Source organism: Salvelinus sp. IW2-2015, unplaced genomic scaffold, assembly GCF_002910315.2.
Source record: "Salvelinus sp. IW2-2015 unplaced genomic scaffold, ASM291031v2 Un_scaffold789, whole genome shotgun sequence".
Classification (NCBI taxonomy): domain Eukaryota; kingdom Metazoa; phylum Chordata; class Actinopteri; order Salmoniformes; family Salmonidae; genus Salvelinus; species Salvelinus sp. IW2-2015.
In genome coordinates, this window is record NW_019942614.1 from 619,767 (window position 1) to 635,942 (window position 16,176).

Consider the following 16,176-nt stretch of genomic DNA (forward strand, 5'->3'; position numbering starts at 1 on the left):
TGGGCTCAAGCAATGAGTACAACGGGGTCATTACCATCATCCATTTAGACCAATTTGCTGTCCACGTCATTCAACGTTGCGCATGCAGTTCATCAGAAACGTCTTTGTTTATGATCACATGCATCTTCAAATGCAGTTTGTGCAAATTAAAGTGATGCTCCAAATGTTTTTTATCATTTCAACCAGTAGTTTGTAAAGTAGTGCTCACCAGCCATAAACAGTCACAGAAAAAATTGTGCTTGATTGTGTACTACATCATTAGTTAAATAAAGGTTAAATAAATAAAAAATACAATAAAATCATCCATTTCATATATGTAACCAATTGCAAAAATGTGTTTTATGATATTATAAATTCCAATTATTCAGACAATATGTTACAAATTTGCAAGTGCTTACAACCCCAGACTGCATCTTTAACACATAACAGATGTCATGTAACGGTCCAGTGTGTAGCTGGTGTAGAGTAAGGCGTAGGACAGCAGATATGAGTAATCAACGTACTTTACTCAAAATTACAAAGCAACATAGCGAGCCCACAAACACGGACCGATGTACAAAGAACAATCACTCACAAACGAAACATGGGGAACAGAGGGTTAAATAATAAACAAGTAATTGGTTGAGTGAAGCCAGGTGTGAAAGACAAAGACAGAACAAATGGAAAATGAAAAGTGGATCGGCGGTGGCTAGAAGGCCGGTGACGTCGACCGCCGAACGCCGCCTGAACAAGGAGAATGGTCCAGCCACCTTTTTTGTGATTTCATGTTTTTGAGAAACTTACCCCAAATAGCAAATCACTTCATCATCCTCATTGAGTAGTATGGGGGCCTAGAAAAACACATGAACAAAGGCACCAAAAATGTCCACTTATGTCCTTTTAGAAACGGCAAACATCTCAGTATAGTGTTTTTTATTTATTTAACTAGGCAAGTTAAGAACAAATTTGTATTTACAATGACAGCCTGCCCTGGGCCAATTATTCACCACCCTCTGGGACTCCCAATCACTGCAGGATACAATACAGCCTGGATTCGAACCACGGACTGTAGTGATGCCTCTTACACTGAGATGCAGTGCCTTAGACCACTGTACCACTCGTGAGCCCAAATGCAGGTCTTTAGATGTTTGACACAATTTCATGTGTACATCTGCAATGTTATATTCCCGTTTGCGCAACTCAAGCCGTTTCCCCTATCCAGCTGTTCCATTGTCATTGTAACATATTGCTACAGGTAACTGTCAAAATAAAGGAAATGCCAACATAAAGTGTCTTCATACAGTGTTGGGCCACCAGGAGCCGTCAGAACAGCTTCAATGCACCTTGATTCTGTAAGCGTCTGAAACTTCCTGTGTGGAAGCACTCCATGCTTTTAATATACTTTGTATCCCTCATTTACTCAAGTGTTTGGCAGTTACCTGTAGAATGGATGGAGAGGTATTGCTAGAGTGGCAATAAAATGGAATAGAACGTTGCAGATACATTTTGGAATGACACATGTGTACAACATCTAGACCTGCATCACTATACGAACTTTGCTGTTTCTAAAAGGACTTAATTTTTTCTGTTTTTGGTGCCTTTGTTAAAAAAAAAAATTGGGGGCCCCATTTTACACAAGGATGAGGAAGTGGTTTGCTGTTTGGGATAAGTTTATCAAAAACATGTGAAATCCCAAAAAAGGTGTCTGGACCCTTCCATAACAAAAATAGAGATTTGGTTGTGATGTGGTTAGCTGATATGTAAAATACCTATCCAGGCATTGTAAGATCTGGCATGCATTAGCAARGTCGGAGCAAGGGAACATGACCAATAACACAAGGTACAATAGATAGAAATCGCTCAGCCATTTCCTGGTTGCTAAAATGTTGTTATGTTCGCCTAATTTAAGTTTATGTGACAAAACAAGAAATGTATAGTGTAGAGAATCATTGTAAAATATAAACTGCTGTGAAATATATTTTAAATAACCCAAAATAGTGTATGTTAAGCTGTTTGAAGCTGGTGTACAAAACCGAAAGTAAAAAGACGCTTAAGCTAAACTTAAAGATGGGAAGCATAGAAATAGCACACACAGAACAGATATGCCGCGCATCAGACTTGCTTTCAATAGGAATTACCAATCTATAACTCACTTTTCTATGTGAATTTGATCAGATCGCACACAAAGTTACCTACTGGACCTTGATGGACCAGCCATGTTTATGTTTAGCCTTCCATTCCCGTGACCAGTAATGCTTCCTATACTTTCAATGCATTTTTCTGCAAAATATTGGTAAAGCTTGGCACAAAATAAAAAAGGTGTGTAAACTGCATTTACCCTCCACTGCACCAGTCAGTGCCAATGACATAATTTCGAAGCAAAGTTCAAATTATATTTCATTGTACATAATTGAGGTTTGCCTGATTACCATCGGCGGTGTAAACATAAATCCATGTGCARGCAAGCAAACATGAGTGATGGATTGGCCTATTTGTCAAAGCATCAGCTGCAACACATCACTAACTTCTCTGTCCACAAGACAGTGCTATGCAGGCTTGTTGCAGCACACTGTGAATGACATGCTGGTGTGACTGTGAGCTCAGCCAGCTCAGGCCATAAGGCTCAGCAACCAGCAGGCTGTGTGTGTATTGTGTGGCAGTGGTGGGCACAGCACAGTACAGCACAGAGAAGGCCCGATGGATTAGCATGAGAATGGGGAGTCTTCCTGTACTTTGCCTACGGCAGCAACCTACTGAAGGAAAGGCTCCAGCTCAAGAACCCCTCCGCTTCCATCCACTGTGTGGCCAGGCTCAAGGTATGACCAGACCTGACTATAAAGAGGACCTGGAAGGACACCTGACCTTAACCTGACCCTCTCTATCTCTCCTTCTCTCCAGGACTACAAGCTGATATTTGGGAACTACAAGGGTCTGGCCAGTGACCGCTGGCATGGGGGTGTGGCGACCATCGAGAACAGCCCAGCGGACGAGGTGTGGGGAYTGGTATGGAGGATGAACGTGGCCGACCTCGAGTCTCTAGACAGGTAAGATACCTTTATCTAGTTCACCTAATCCTAGTTGGCACATACTGTGTCTACTGTATCCAGGCTGTATCACAACCGGCCGTGATTGGGAGTCCCATAGGGCGGCGCGCAATTGGCCCAGCGTCGTCCAGGGTTTGGTCGGTGTAGGCCATCATAGTAAATAAGAATTTGTTCTTAACTGACTTGCCTAGTTAAAAAAAATAAAAAAAATACTTGGTCTGTTGTGTCATTCTGAGTGCTTCTTCATTGTGGTTGATGTGGTCTAGTTCTAACCAGTTCTAAAGTTGTGTGGTTGGGTGTATTCATATTTGTGTGTGTGTGTGCAGCCAGGAGAACGTGAGACTATGGGCCTACAGCCCTGTAGAGGTTAACATGAAGACTCGGGACCAAGAGCTCAACTGTCGCACCTACATCATGAACAGCTGTATTTACGCTCCACCATCTCCACAGTACCTCAAGGAGACACAACTCCTTTTACACGCCCCCCCCCTCTCTCTCATTCTCTCTCTCACACACTGTCTTACTTTCTCAATCTAGTTATATCTCTTTTATTCCAAATACATTTAAGAACATGGACTTGACACTGAACCCTGTAAGAAGTTAGGGACCTTACAAAGTGTAGAGAGGAACGTTGTTATTGAAACTGGTGCTCTCCATTGATATACAGTGGGACAATGAAGAGAAATGCAGAAAGTTGTCTCTGAAAAGGTATTTACCAACAAATGCTTTTTCAAATGAATTGTAATAAAACAATATACTCTATATGGTCAAATTCATAACCAAAACAACAGCAAATCAAACACCCACATGTAACGCATTGGAAAAAGGAATTCACACATCACTCATCACTTGTGGATGACAGTGTGGGTGACATCATCCTCTTGAATGAGTCTCTGTCACTCACTCACTGTGGTGGCAAAAATAGCAGTGTTTTGGTGTTTTTTCTGGCGTTTGCCACTGACAGCTCCCAGATGGCTTTGTGTTGAAAAGACAACAGGGAAAGAGCAGCAAACTAGGTCAATAATTTTTTTGACTATTCACTCACAGCCCCTCTCCAAAATAAAACCCTCTCTGAAGCATCTGGAACGCTACATTCCAGGTTCATATTCTGGCTGTCACAAGAACACAGGATTCTTTACATTTTTTATTTAGTATATATCCATCAATTCATTCAGGATTTACCCAATCTCATGCACTGTATTGGACAATGTGAACAGTTACTAAACTGTGTTTCCAGATGGTTCATTGCACATCTAAAAGCTCTAGCTAAATAATCAAAGTGGTCGGAGAAAAACAGCCAGCGAATGTAACAGGCTTTGTGACCACGGAAGCTTTGTGCAGTGCTCTGTCGTGTGTGTACCAGACTCATACCGTTGAGCTGAGTGCATTGTTCCTCTGTTATGTTGCGTGTTCTGTGTGGTGTGTGTTTCGATGGGTACAGTATTTGAGATACACACATTCTTGGGGCAGTTACTATAGGATAAGGGTAGTTGCTATTCATGTTCTGGATTGTAATGGTCATTTATTTGTCGTTAGATAACAGAAAATAGTGACTGTCTGATTAATATGGTTTAACTTCTGTTTAAATTATAAATGTTTTATGTTGATTGTTCTCTGGTTGCGCCAGGTGATTTTAATGGGGGCGGAGCAGAATGGCTTGCCGAAGAACTACCAGGAAAAGCTGAGGTCCATCGAGACCAACAAGTTTGAGGGCCCACTGCCTGTCATGGCTGAGCTGGAGCGGATTATGAAAAGAGACAAGGAGAGAGCCAACCACTGATCTGACGCTTAACAACACCTTGCACAAACTGCCATGTTTAGGAACTCAACTCCTGGTAGGACAATAGAAGTTTGCTTCAACGTCTTCCATTGTCCTACCAAGAGTTGCGGAATATCTTCTCATCTCCAGTTTACTCCACTGTTTATGCACCTTGGTTCGAAAGCAAGGTAGCGACAGCATTTATTTTTCTCTAGGAACTCAAACCTGCCTAGAGAGAACTGTGTTCACTAACCCACTGGTTAGAGAAACCCTCAACATTACATCTATAAGTCCTCTTCAGGAATAGTTATTTACTGACAAATAACAATGATGATGATGACAATGAGCATCCCTCAGACTGTATAGGGATTGAATGTAGAATAAGATCATGTGTATTTGTACTACTTCGGCGGACAATAAAACCTCCCCGGATGTTCTGTGTTGATCTGTATAGAGGGTACAATGGCATTAAATCAGCCTCATTCAAGATAGTCTTTCCAAATCCTATGGGTCAGTGACATGACCACGTTGTCAAGACAGCACAGAAAAATATAAGATCAGGCTACATTCAAGATCACTTCAGCTGTTAATCCTTAAGAGTCTACTGATGCACCCGTGCGTCAATCTAAGTAACATAATAAATAAATCCCCATAAAAATCCACCAATTAAAGCTAGCGATATCTGCTTATGCTGGCCTTCCGCATCTGCAGTAGAAGATGGCCGAGCTACAGCGGTGTTTGTCAGACCATGAGACATACCAAAAATCGGTCTACTCGCAAAAATGTCTGTAGCGTCCAAACGGTTTGGCCAACTAACATGACCACTCTATGGAAAGATGAGACTCTCACGAGCACGATGGTGTTCTCCATTTTGTTCTGTTATACACCTCAAAATCAAATAGCTAAATGATCCATGGTATCAACATCTTAAGACAATTCCATATGTTAGCATAGTAGAACCCCCCAAGTGAGTTTCCAGTATGTGGCTCTGCTGAGATGGTGACCAGAGAAAATCAGCTGTATCATACATCCGTGTCATACAGTAATGCAACGCTAGAAGAAGGCAGGAGAGACAGAACATTTTATTGAATCAAATAATAAAAATGTATGTAAAGCCATAAACCTCATTGTTAGCACATGCCAGAATGTGTTTCCTTGAAAACATATTTTGAACAATGGAAGTCTCTGTGTACTGTATATGATTGAAGGTCTTTGTCTCCCTCTGCTGTTGATAACGGTTGGTCATTGTATCCACACAGTCCATACAAAGTTAATTGGAAGCAGAATACCACTGTCTAGACATGTACACAAAAAAGGTGCCTCTTTAAACCTTAAAGAGTTATTTGGCTCATCTCTGTAGGAGAACCCTTTATGGTTCCAGGTAGAACATTTTCACCCAACAAGACCCTTTTAGAACCGTTTTTAAAACAGTGTAGTACTGTATCTGGTCACTGGCCAAGGTGTGGTTCAGGATGCTACCACCACCATGCTTCACCGTGCCAGTTTTCCTCTAGAAATGACATTTGCCATTCAGGCCAAAGAGTTCAATATTGGTTTCATCAGACCAGAGAATCTTGTTTGTCATGGTCTGAAAGTCCTTTAGGTAACCCTTTGGCAAAGTCCAAGTGGGCGATCGTGCCTTTTATAGAGGAGTGGCTTCCGTCTGGCCACTCTATCATAAAGGCTTGATTGGTGGAGTGCTGCAGAGATGGTTGTCCTTCTGGAAGGTTCTCCCATCTCCACAGAGGAACTCTGGAGCTCTGTCAGAGGGACCATTGGGTTCTTGGTCTCCTCCCTGACCAAGGCCCTTCTCACTCGATTGCTAAGTTTGGCTGGGCGGCCAGCTCTAGGAAGAGTCTCGGTGGTTCCAAACTTCTTCCATTTTAGAATGATGGAGGCCACTGTTGTTATTGGGGACCTTCAATGCTGCAGAATTTGTTGGTACCTTCCGCAGATCTGTGCTCAATTTCGAGTCTCATAGCAAAGGGTCTGAATACTTATGTAAATAAGGTATTTCTGTTTTTTATGTTTAATACATTTGCAAAAATGTCTAAAAACCTGTTTTCGCGTCGTCATTATGGGTTATTGTGTGTAGATTGACATTTTTTTTAAATTGTATTTCCTTCTTACATTAGCTGATATCTCAAAGTGCTGTACAGAACCCAGCCTAAAACCCCAAACAGCAAGCAATGCAGGTGTAGAAGCACGGTGGCTAGGAAAAACTCCCTAGAAAGGCCAAACCTATGAAGAAACCTAGAGAGGAGCCAGGCTATGAGGGGTGGCCAGTCCTCTTCTTGGCTGTGCTGGGTAGAGATTCTAACAGAACATGGCCAAGATGCTCAAATGTTCATGGATGACCAGCAGTGTCAAATAATAATAATCACAGTGGTTGTCAAGAGTGCAACAGGTCAGCACATCAGGAGTAAATGTCAGTTGGCTTTTCATAGCCGCATTCAGAGTTATCTCTACCGCTCCTGTTGTCTCTAGAGAGTTGAAAACAGCAGGTCTGGGACAGGTAGCACGTCCGGTGAACAGGTCAGGTTCCATAAGCCGCAGGCAGAACAGTTGAAACTGGAGAGCAGCAGACGGCCAGGTGGACTGGGTCAGCAAGGAGTCATCAGGCTAGGTAGTCCTGAGTCATGGTCTAGAGCTCAGGTCCTCCGAGAGACAGAAAGAAAGAGAGAAAGAGAGAGAGAATTAGAAGAGAGCATACTTAAATTCACACAGGACACCGGATAGAAGGGAGAAATACTCCAGATATAACAGAATGACCCTAGCCCCCCGCACAAAACTACTGCAGCATAAATACTGGCGGCTGAGACAGGAGGGGTCGGGAGAGGTCGGGAGACACTGTGGCCCCATCTGACGATACCCCGCGACAGGGCCAAACAGGCAGGATATAACCCCACTCACTTTGCCAAAGCACAGCCCCACACCACTAGAGGGATATCTTCAACACCAACTTACCAAGGATGCTCACAAAGATCTCCGCCACGGCACAACCCAAGGGGGGGGGGGGGGGGGGGCAACCCAGACAGGAAGATCACGTCTTTGGCTCAACCACTCATGTGACACACCCTCCTAGGGACGGCATGGAAGAGCACCAGTAAGCCAGTGACTCAGAAATTCTAGGGACAGTTATGAGGCCTGCGTCTTGTGACCGTAGCGTACGTGTAGGTATGTACGGCAGGACCAAATCAGAAAGATAGGTAGGAGCAACCCATGTAATGCTTTGTAGGTTAGCAGTAAAACCTTGAAATCAGCCCTTGCCTTAACAGGAAGCCAGTGTAGAGAGCTAGCACTAGAGTAATATGATCAAATTTTTGGGTTCTAGCCAAGATTCTAGCAGCCGTGTTTAGCACTAACTGAAGTTTATTATTAGTGCTTTATCCGGGAAGCCGGAAAGTAGAGCATTGCAGTAGTCTAACCTAGAAGTGACAAAAGCATGGATACATTTTTTGCATCATTTTTGGACAGAAAGTTTCTGATTTTTGCAATGTTACGTAGATGGAAAAAAGATGTCATTGAAACAGTCTTGATATGTTCGTCAAAAGACAGATCAGGGTCCAGAGTAACACTGAGGTCTTCACAGTTTTATTTGAGACGACTGTACAACCATTAAGATTAATTGTCAGATTCAACAGAAAATCTCTTTGTTTCTTGGGACCTAGAACAAGCATCTCTGTTTTGTCCGAGTTTAAATGTAGAACATTTGCAGCCATCCACTTCCTTATGTCTAAACACAGGCTTCCAGCAAGGGCAATTTGGGGCTTCACCATGTTTCATTGAAATGTACAGCTGTGTATCATCGCCATAGCAGTGAATGTTAACATTATGTTTCCGAATAACATCACCAAGAGTAAAAATATATAGTGAAAACAATAGTGGTCCTAAAACGGAACCTTGAGGAACACCGAAATGTACAGTTAATTTGTCAGAGGACAAACCATCCACAGAGACAAACGTTGAATCCATTTTAGAATAAGGCTGTAACAAAATGTGGGAAAATTCAAATGGTCTGACTGCTTTCCGAACGCACTGTATGTTTCGCAAGGATGTTTCCTAGTTAAATAAATGATAGAGTGTAGTTCACAGAACCCCCTCTCCACATACTGTACGTACCTGGTCTTGACCAGCCTAGACAGGCGGTGGTGGGCAGACAGCTGGCGAGGGGGGATTTCCTCCAGGAAGACCAAGATAATGATGACCCTTTGCTCCACCAGCAAACGGAATGTGGCCAGCCGCAGCTCCAGGGAGCACCAGTTACTGCGCAGGTAGTTACGACTCACCACACACACGGTGTAGTGGCTGCCTGGAACCAGACCAGTAAGAAGGATCATTAGATGGTGATGCCATAGGCTTGGCATTTTTAATCAGTGTGTCTGTATATAGTATTTCTAGTGGTCCAGGATACATACCATAGAGGCTGTCTGTGATGTTGTCCACAATGTCCTTCTCCAATTGGAAATCCCTGCTGTGCAGACATAGACACAGGAAAGGAGGCTCCTTCTGCTCCAGGCCCGGAAGCAGCTGCTCCACCACCCAGCGCTCGTCTCTCCCACTGTACAATACAAAGGCATCATAGCAATAGCGCCCCCTGGGGTTGGGCCTCCGTACAGCCTCCTCCAGCCAGGCGAGGATGATGTGGCAGAAGGCCAGCAGGTATTCCCGAGCCAGCTGATGGAGCAGCACCACCAGCATGAAGAGGAGCAGGCCCACCGAGGTGCTGAGGAACAGGACAAAGCCCACATCCAGGGAACAGTTGGCTGCTGAGTACCTGAGATGGATGGCGCAATGATGGAAACAAAGACATGCCTTGATACTCATATTATGGACACCATCAATAGAGAAAGCTTTCAAAACAGGCCGTGGCTGCACATCCAGGCCTAGATGGCAAGTCCAAATGCTAAACGGCCATGCTGGTGTTCTATGCGTGTGTTGCCTATATGGTTGTACAATAAATGGTATGCTCCTCATTATCAGTACATCTTTCTTCTTACCTGGCAAAGTTCTGGATTCCATTCTCGTTTTTACATGTCACGCCTGCTGAAACTATACAGCTGTTTGTCCTCAGCTCCACAAGTGTGTTCAGGTCAGTCATGTCCACAAATTCAGCTGACAGCACAGAATTGAAGCCAAAGTACTGTAGGGTGGTGAAGTATCTTGCGGCAAAATGAGACCCACACAGGAGGTGTTCTGTTATGGCTATGAGGCTGACGACAGACTGGAAAAACGGTCTCCAGCAGTCCTGGAAGAATACAGTTGTGGCACTGAGCTGAAGAGAAATCCCTGGTTTTGCGGTGCTGTTGCTGCCAATGATGATGTTGAGGGTGTACCACATGGAAGAAATGTTAATGTGCATTAACCCTTGAGGGAAGACACCAAATATGTGTCAGATTCACATTCACGCTACTCTCCAACTCACTAGGCAAGGGTGAAAGTCCCCTAAACATACATGCTTCAGCAAAGTAAGGTGGATGAAGGCAAATGCTTCAATCGTTTCAAATGTGTTTAGTTCCAGAAATAGGCTCTCCAAGCCATGCAGGCCAAAGAAACTGTTCTTTGTTATTTGAGAGATCTTGTTATTCCGTAGGTCTAGGAACCTCAATTTACCTAGATCCTTAAATGTAAAATCTGCAACAGTGGTAATCTGATTTCCTAACAAAATCAGCTGTTCCAGATTCTTCAAGCAACCAAACTGCTCTGAGGCGATGTTTGTGATGTGAAAGCTAAACAGGCACAGTTTTTTCAGCCACAGAACGGGACCCTTTTGAGTGTCACAAAGCATACTGATTTCAACTTCCCAAATCAACGAGATTCTTCAAATAATGGATCAAACTCAAGGTAATTGCATCATGTTCATGTTCATAATAATAGAAATGAATCCACTTCATCCCCTGGCAGTTTCTCACAGCAGATGTGGTGATGTTCCAGAATTGATCATTTCTTACATTCATTTCTGTGTTTGAGAGTTTGAATACTGTTTCACAAACTGACTCAAAGGAAATGCATTTGTTGTAAAAATCAAACGCCTGTAGTCTTTTGATGCCAGACTGCAGAAGCTGTGTCTGTGGCTCATCAACTATAGGCACAGAGAGATCTGTGATGTTTTCAAGGCATTTGAATGCACATTTTTCTAAGTGATGCGCATTAGGGAATGAAAATCTCACCTCTTGAAGATGATAGAAATGAGGAAGCTCAAGAACAGCTCCTTTGGTGTCAGAGCAGTTTGGTGGTCTCAAAGTGACTATCTCCTCTGACTTAAATGTCAGGCTTGTTATTGACTGTGACATTAACTATCCTGCATAGCAAATCAGATAGCTCCTGTGTACAACATCTGTTGACTGTGAGTTTCTTCAAAAGGGGGATCCCTCCAAATACGTTCAGTGCCATCACAGAAAGCATGCGATCTCCTAATCTCCTAATCTTACTTCTTAACTTTAATCTTAAAGCTACAATTCACTCAATGCTTCTATTGAGAAAGGATTTAAAGGGGGATGTTGCTACGGATGTGAATATTAGCCCAACAACACTGCAAAAAAGTCTGGTTTCAGCATTGGTAGAAAAGGTACCCAATTGTCATACTTGAGTAAAAGTAAAGATACCTTAATAGAAAATTACTAAAATAAAAGTGAAAGTCACCTAGTAAAATACTACTTGAGTAAAAGTCTAAAAGTATTCAGTTTTAAATACACTTAAGTATCGAAAGTAAATGTACAGTTCAAGTCGGAAGATTACATACACTTAGGTTGGAGACATGAAAACTAGTTTTTCAACCACTCCAAAAATGTCTTGTTAATAAACTATAGTTTTGGCAAGTCGGTTAGGACATCTACTTTGTGAATGACACAAGTAATTTTTCCAACAATTGTAATACTCAGTTGGGCACACTCCAACATAATTTACAAACAAAGCATTTGTGTTTAGTGAGTCCGCCACATAAGATGCAGTAGGGATAACCAGGGATTTTCTCTTTAAGTTTGTTGGACCATTTTCCTGTCCTGCTAAATATTCCAAATGTAACAAATCATTTTGGGTGTCAGGGAATGGAGTTGAAAGTACATTATTTTCTTTAGGGATGTAGTGGAGTAAAACTAAAAGTTGTCAAAAATATAATTAGTAAAGGAAAGTACAGATACCCCCAAAAACGACTTAAGTAGTTCTTTAAAGTATTTTTTACTTAAGTACTTTCCACCACTGGGCTTCAAGTGGCACTATTAACACACTAGTTTAAATTGCATTCATTTATTATAAAAACCCCTCTCTCATTTCACCCAGAATGGATACTATGTTTTGTTGTGATAACTGAATCATGCTAGAAATGTAATGAAAAAGAAGGATAATCTTATCAACTAAAGGGGACAGACAGGGTGTTCTATCTGTTTTGTCTGTTCATGCATGCCCCTCCTCGTTTAGCGCTCAGCCAATCAGCGCGCCGTCACGCTGAGATACAGTAGGCGAGCCCATTCTCTAGAGACAGCAAGTAATAAAATGACAACATTACCAACTGGTTAACATACTCACCGTCACAAAGCGGATAGACCATGTCATACCTTACTTACACGATTTTACTTGCACTGTTCCATCAACAAATTGCATCAAAAGCGGTTCCTGCCACCGCTGAAAATAATGGAACAAGTGTTTCAAACACATCCGTGTCCGACTACTTTATGTATTTCGCTTATGGCAGTAATCTGTTGAAGGAAAGACTGCAGCTGAAGAATCCATCCGCGGTTTTTGTTACAACGGGCAGTTTGAAGGTAGGCTTCAGTGCGTATGTTTTGTTGTGAAGATGCTGAGAAGTTGGCACCAAGCATTGTAGGTTGGCATCGGAGTTTTCATTTGCCATGATACGTGTGCAAGCTGTTAATTAAGCGGTTAGTAATGCTTTAACAAATAATTGTGATTAGGCTACGTACATGTGATTATGAAGTTACTGTGTATGCTTTTGAATATTCTACTTGACAGGATCATGTGATTCAATTTGGATACTGGAAGAAAGAGTTCAACAACACCAACTCTTGGCATGGTGGTGTTGCTACTATAGAAGAGTCCAAGGGAGATGTGGTCTGGGGAGTGGTCTGGAAGATGGACAAGGACAACCTCATCAGTTTAGACAAGTGGGTGGCTCATTTACAGTGTTATAGGCCTATCACTATGGGGTGCGGTTTGTGAAGTTGAACAGCCCTGAGTAGGAATTGTTGCTGAGATGTCCTAGGACCTATAGTGGGATATTCCAAATGTACATATTTGCCCAGAAGGCTGAATCAATGGAAATAAGCCCCTGGTTATCCTAGTTCTCTTCCCTCAAGCAGGTCCTAATAAAATTCTGGTTCCAGTGGAAAAAGTGGTACAACTGATGTCTATGGCATTTATATATAACATTCTGGATTGTTTTACAGACTGTAGAGAATGGCATGAATTTGTAACTTCAATCAACAGTATCTCCAAATGATTAACAACTTCTAACTACCCTTAACTGTGTGTTCTCCAGGCAGGAAGGAGTGGGAATAGGATTCTACAGTCCACTAGACGTTACCATTAACACAGACGAGGGAGAGGTCCTCTGTCGAACCTACCAGATGAACAACTTCACACTTCACCAGACCTCGCCTCCATACAAACAGGTACGCTATATGTCTGTCTTTTGCTATAAAGCAGCCTAATCATACACAAATAATGATCGTTTTGATAGCCAGGTTGAAGGATGCCTCCATTGGCCATATCATGCATTTGTGTTATATTTAATAGCAAAATGTCGAAACCCAATACAGAAGTAGAATGATTTATGCAAATACCCATGGGTCGTGTTATTAACAAAAGCAACTAACTTTGTCCTACAGGTTGTTTGTCTTGGAGCAAAACAAAACGGCTTACCTCTGGATTACATTAAGAAGCTGGAGGCAGTGGAAACCAACGGCTACAGCGGTCCGTCCATTTTAGATGACATCACCGCATTGAAACCTGCTGATAAAGGAAAAAGCTTGTAGATGGTACCAGAGGAACGAAGATGAAAGAGAAATCACTTAATGTAACAACCTTAGAGGGAAATTGACATAAGACTCAGTTGTCTAAGTTCAAATGTCCCTGTTGTACTCTTGTGCAACAATCAGCTTAAGTAAAAATGCATTAGAGTAAATAAAATTAAAACTAAAAGTGGCACACTGGTATATATTCCCAAATGTTCTGTGTAAAATGTGAGCCAGTCATTTTAGATGTGATACCAAATAAATTGAAAAATGAATGACAATGTCTGGCATAGCATTTTGTTTCACCAAAGTTTTTCTATTTTGCTTGGGAAGTGTGACACAGACTCTCTCACACACACACACACATACATACTTGATTGATTGGGTACAATGTCAGGGCTGGTTCCGGACATACAGTGCATTCAGAAAGTATTCAGACCCCTTGACATTTTCCTAATTTTGTTGCCTTACAGCCTTATTCTAAAATTGATGATATAGTCCCCCCCCCCTCAGCAATCTACACACAATACCCCATAATGACAAAGCAAAAAATAGGTTTAGAATTTTTGCCAAATGTAAAAAATGAAATATCACATTTACATAAGTATTCAGACCCTTCACTCAGTACTTAAGTTTTTATTTTTTTTATACATTTGAAAAGACATAACAAATCTGTTTTTGCTTTGTCCTTATGGGGTATTGTGTGTAGATTGATTAGGAATTGTATTTATTTAATCAATTTTAGAATAAGGCTGTAATGTAAAACATTTTGGAAAAAGTCAAGCCCTTTGTTATGGCAAGCCTAAATAAGTTCAGGAGTAAAAATCTGCTCAACAAGTCACATAAATTGCATGGACTGACTGACTCTGTACCACACATACAGATAATTGTAAGGTCCCTCAGTCGAGCAGAGATTTTCAAACTGATTCAACCACAAAGACCAGGTAGGTTTTCTAATGCCTGGCAAACAAGGGCACCTAGACATTGAGTATCTCTTTGAGCATGGTTACATTATTAATTACACTTTCGATGGTGTATCAATACACCCAGTCTCTACAAAGAAACAGTCGTCCTTCCTAACTCAGTTGCCGGAGAGGAAGGAAACTGCTCAGTGATTTCACCATGAGGCCAATGGTGACTTTAAAACAGTTACAGAGTTTAATGGCTAATATAGGAGAAAATTTAGGATGGATCAACAACATTGCAGTTCCTCCACAATACTAACCTAAATGATAGCAAAAAGAAGTTAGCCTGTACAGAATAAAAAAATATTCCAAAACTTTATGTTTTGCAACAAGGCACTAAAGTAATACTGCAAAAAATGTGGCAAAGCATTTAACTTTTTTTCCTGAATACAAGGTGTTTGGTTTGGGGCAAATACAATACAACACATTACTGAGTACCACTTTCCATATTTTCAAGAATAGTGGTGGCTGCATCATGTTTTGGGTATGCTTGTAATCGTTAAGGACTGGGGATTTGTTCAGGACACAAAAAGTAATGGAATGGAGCTAAGCACAGGCAAAATTCTAGAGGAAAACTGGGTTCAGTCAGTTTCCACCAGACACTGTGTGATGAATTCACCTATCAGCAGGACAATAACCTAAAACACAAGGCCAAATATACACTGGAGTTACTTACCAAGAAGACAGTGAATGTTCCTGAGTGTCCGAGTTACCGTTTTGACTTAAATCTACTTGAAAATGTAGCTTGAAGAATTTTGAAAAGAGTAAATGGGTAAATGTTGGACAATTCAGGTGTGGAAAGTTCTTAAGAGACTTACCCAGAAAGAGCAGCTTAATCGCTGCCAAAGGTTCTTCTACAAAAATTGACTAGGGAGTGTGAATACTTATGTAAATTAGATATTTCTGTATTTCATTCTCAAAAATGTGCTAACATTTCTCAAAACATGTCTTCACTTTGTCATTATGGGGTATTGTGTGTAGATGGGTGTATCACGACTCAGGATATGACCCAGATGCAGACACGGGAGTCGGATAGTACAGTTCTCACATGATTTATTAGAAACACGGGGCAGGCAAAGGGCAGGTCGAGGGCAGGCAGAAGTTCGTGATCAGGTCAAGGTCAGGCAGGTACAGGATGGCAGGCAGGCTCGGGGTCAGGGCAGGCAGTGGTTCATAATCAGGTCAGAGTCAGGCAGGCACAGGACAGCAGGCAGGCTCGGGGTCGGGGCAGGCAGACTGGTCAGAACCGGGAATAACTAGGAAACAGAACTAGAGCAACAGGAAGGTGGGAAAGAATGCTGGTAAGAAATGACAAGACGAACTGGCAACAGACAAACAAAGAACACAGGTATAAATACACAGGGGATAATGGGAAGATGGGCGACACCTGGAGGGGGGGTGGAAACAAGCACAAAGACGGGTGAAACAGATCAGGGTGAGAAAAMAAAATATTTTATCCA

General features: G+C 41.9%; 4 protein-coding genes across 4 annotated transcripts; 2 read left to right on the plus strand and 2 right to left on the minus strand.

Moving 5' to 3' along the window:
* Positions 1-666: 666 nt before the first annotated feature.
* LOC112068927 (gamma-glutamylcyclotransferase-like) lies at positions 667-5,172 on the plus strand. The gene is made up of 4 exons (XM_070438334.1): positions 667-739; positions 2,701-2,795; positions 2,878-3,023; positions 3,350-5,172. The coding sequence occupies exons 1-4, from the start codon at positions 667-669 to the stop codon at positions 3,558-3,560; spliced, it is 525 nt and encodes a 174-aa protein (XP_070294435.1). The 3' UTR covers positions 3,561-5,172.
* Positions 5,173-7,051: 1,879 nt separating this feature from the next.
* On the minus strand, positions 7,052-9,609 carry LOC112068928 (toll-like receptor 13). Its single transcript, XM_070438335.1, has 3 exons — positions 9,201-9,609; positions 8,747-9,094; positions 7,052-7,098 (listed from the first exon to the last, which is right to left on the minus strand). Exons 1-3 carry the CDS (start codon positions 9,607-9,609, stop codon positions 7,052-7,054), a joined length of 804 nt encoding a protein of 267 aa, XP_070294436.1.
* Positions 9,610-9,778: 169 nt separating this feature from the next.
* Positions 9,779-10,570, minus strand: LOC139024003 (uncharacterized). The gene is given in 1 exon segment (XM_070438336.1): positions 9,779-10,570. A coding segment is annotated over 1 exon segment (792 nt).
* A 1,677-nt stretch (positions 10,571-12,247) lies between these two features.
* On the plus strand, positions 12,248-14,032 carry LOC111964720 (gamma-glutamylcyclotransferase). The gene is made up of 4 exons (XM_024136148.2): positions 12,248-12,542; positions 12,751-12,902; positions 13,277-13,409; positions 13,626-14,032. The coding sequence occupies exons 1-4, from the start codon at positions 12,327-12,329 to the stop codon at positions 13,770-13,772; spliced, it is 648 nt and encodes a 215-aa protein (XP_023991916.1). The 5' UTR covers positions 12,248-12,326; the 3' UTR covers positions 13,773-14,032.
* Positions 14,033-16,176: the final 2,144 nt, after the last annotated feature.

Bases quoted from the DNA above. Each gene is read 5' to 3' on its own strand.
- LOC112068928 (XM_070438335.1), bottom strand. From the start codon at position 9,609: ATGAGTATCAAGGCATGTCTTTGTTTCCATCATTGCGCCATCCATCTC. The intron at 9,095-9,200 runs GTATGTATCCTG...GTCTGGTTCCAG, and splicing joins CATCACAGACAGCCTCTATG to GCAGCCACTACACCGTGTGT. The intron at 7,099-8,746 runs GTTTGTCTCTGT...ATGTTCTGTTAG, and splicing joins TATTCTAAAATGGATTCAAC to AATCTCTACCCAGCACAGCC.
- LOC111964720 (XM_024136148.2), top strand. From the start codon at position 12,327: ATGTCATACCTTACTTACACGATTTTACTTGCACTGTTCCATCAACAA. The intron at 12,543-12,750 runs GTAGGCTTCAGT...TCTACTTGACAG, and splicing joins TTACAACGGGCAGTTTGAAG to GATCATGTGATTCAATTTGG. The intron at 13,410-13,625 runs GTACGCTATATG...TTTGTCCTACAG, and splicing joins CCTCGCCTCCATACAAACAG to GTTGTTTGTCTTGGAGCAAA.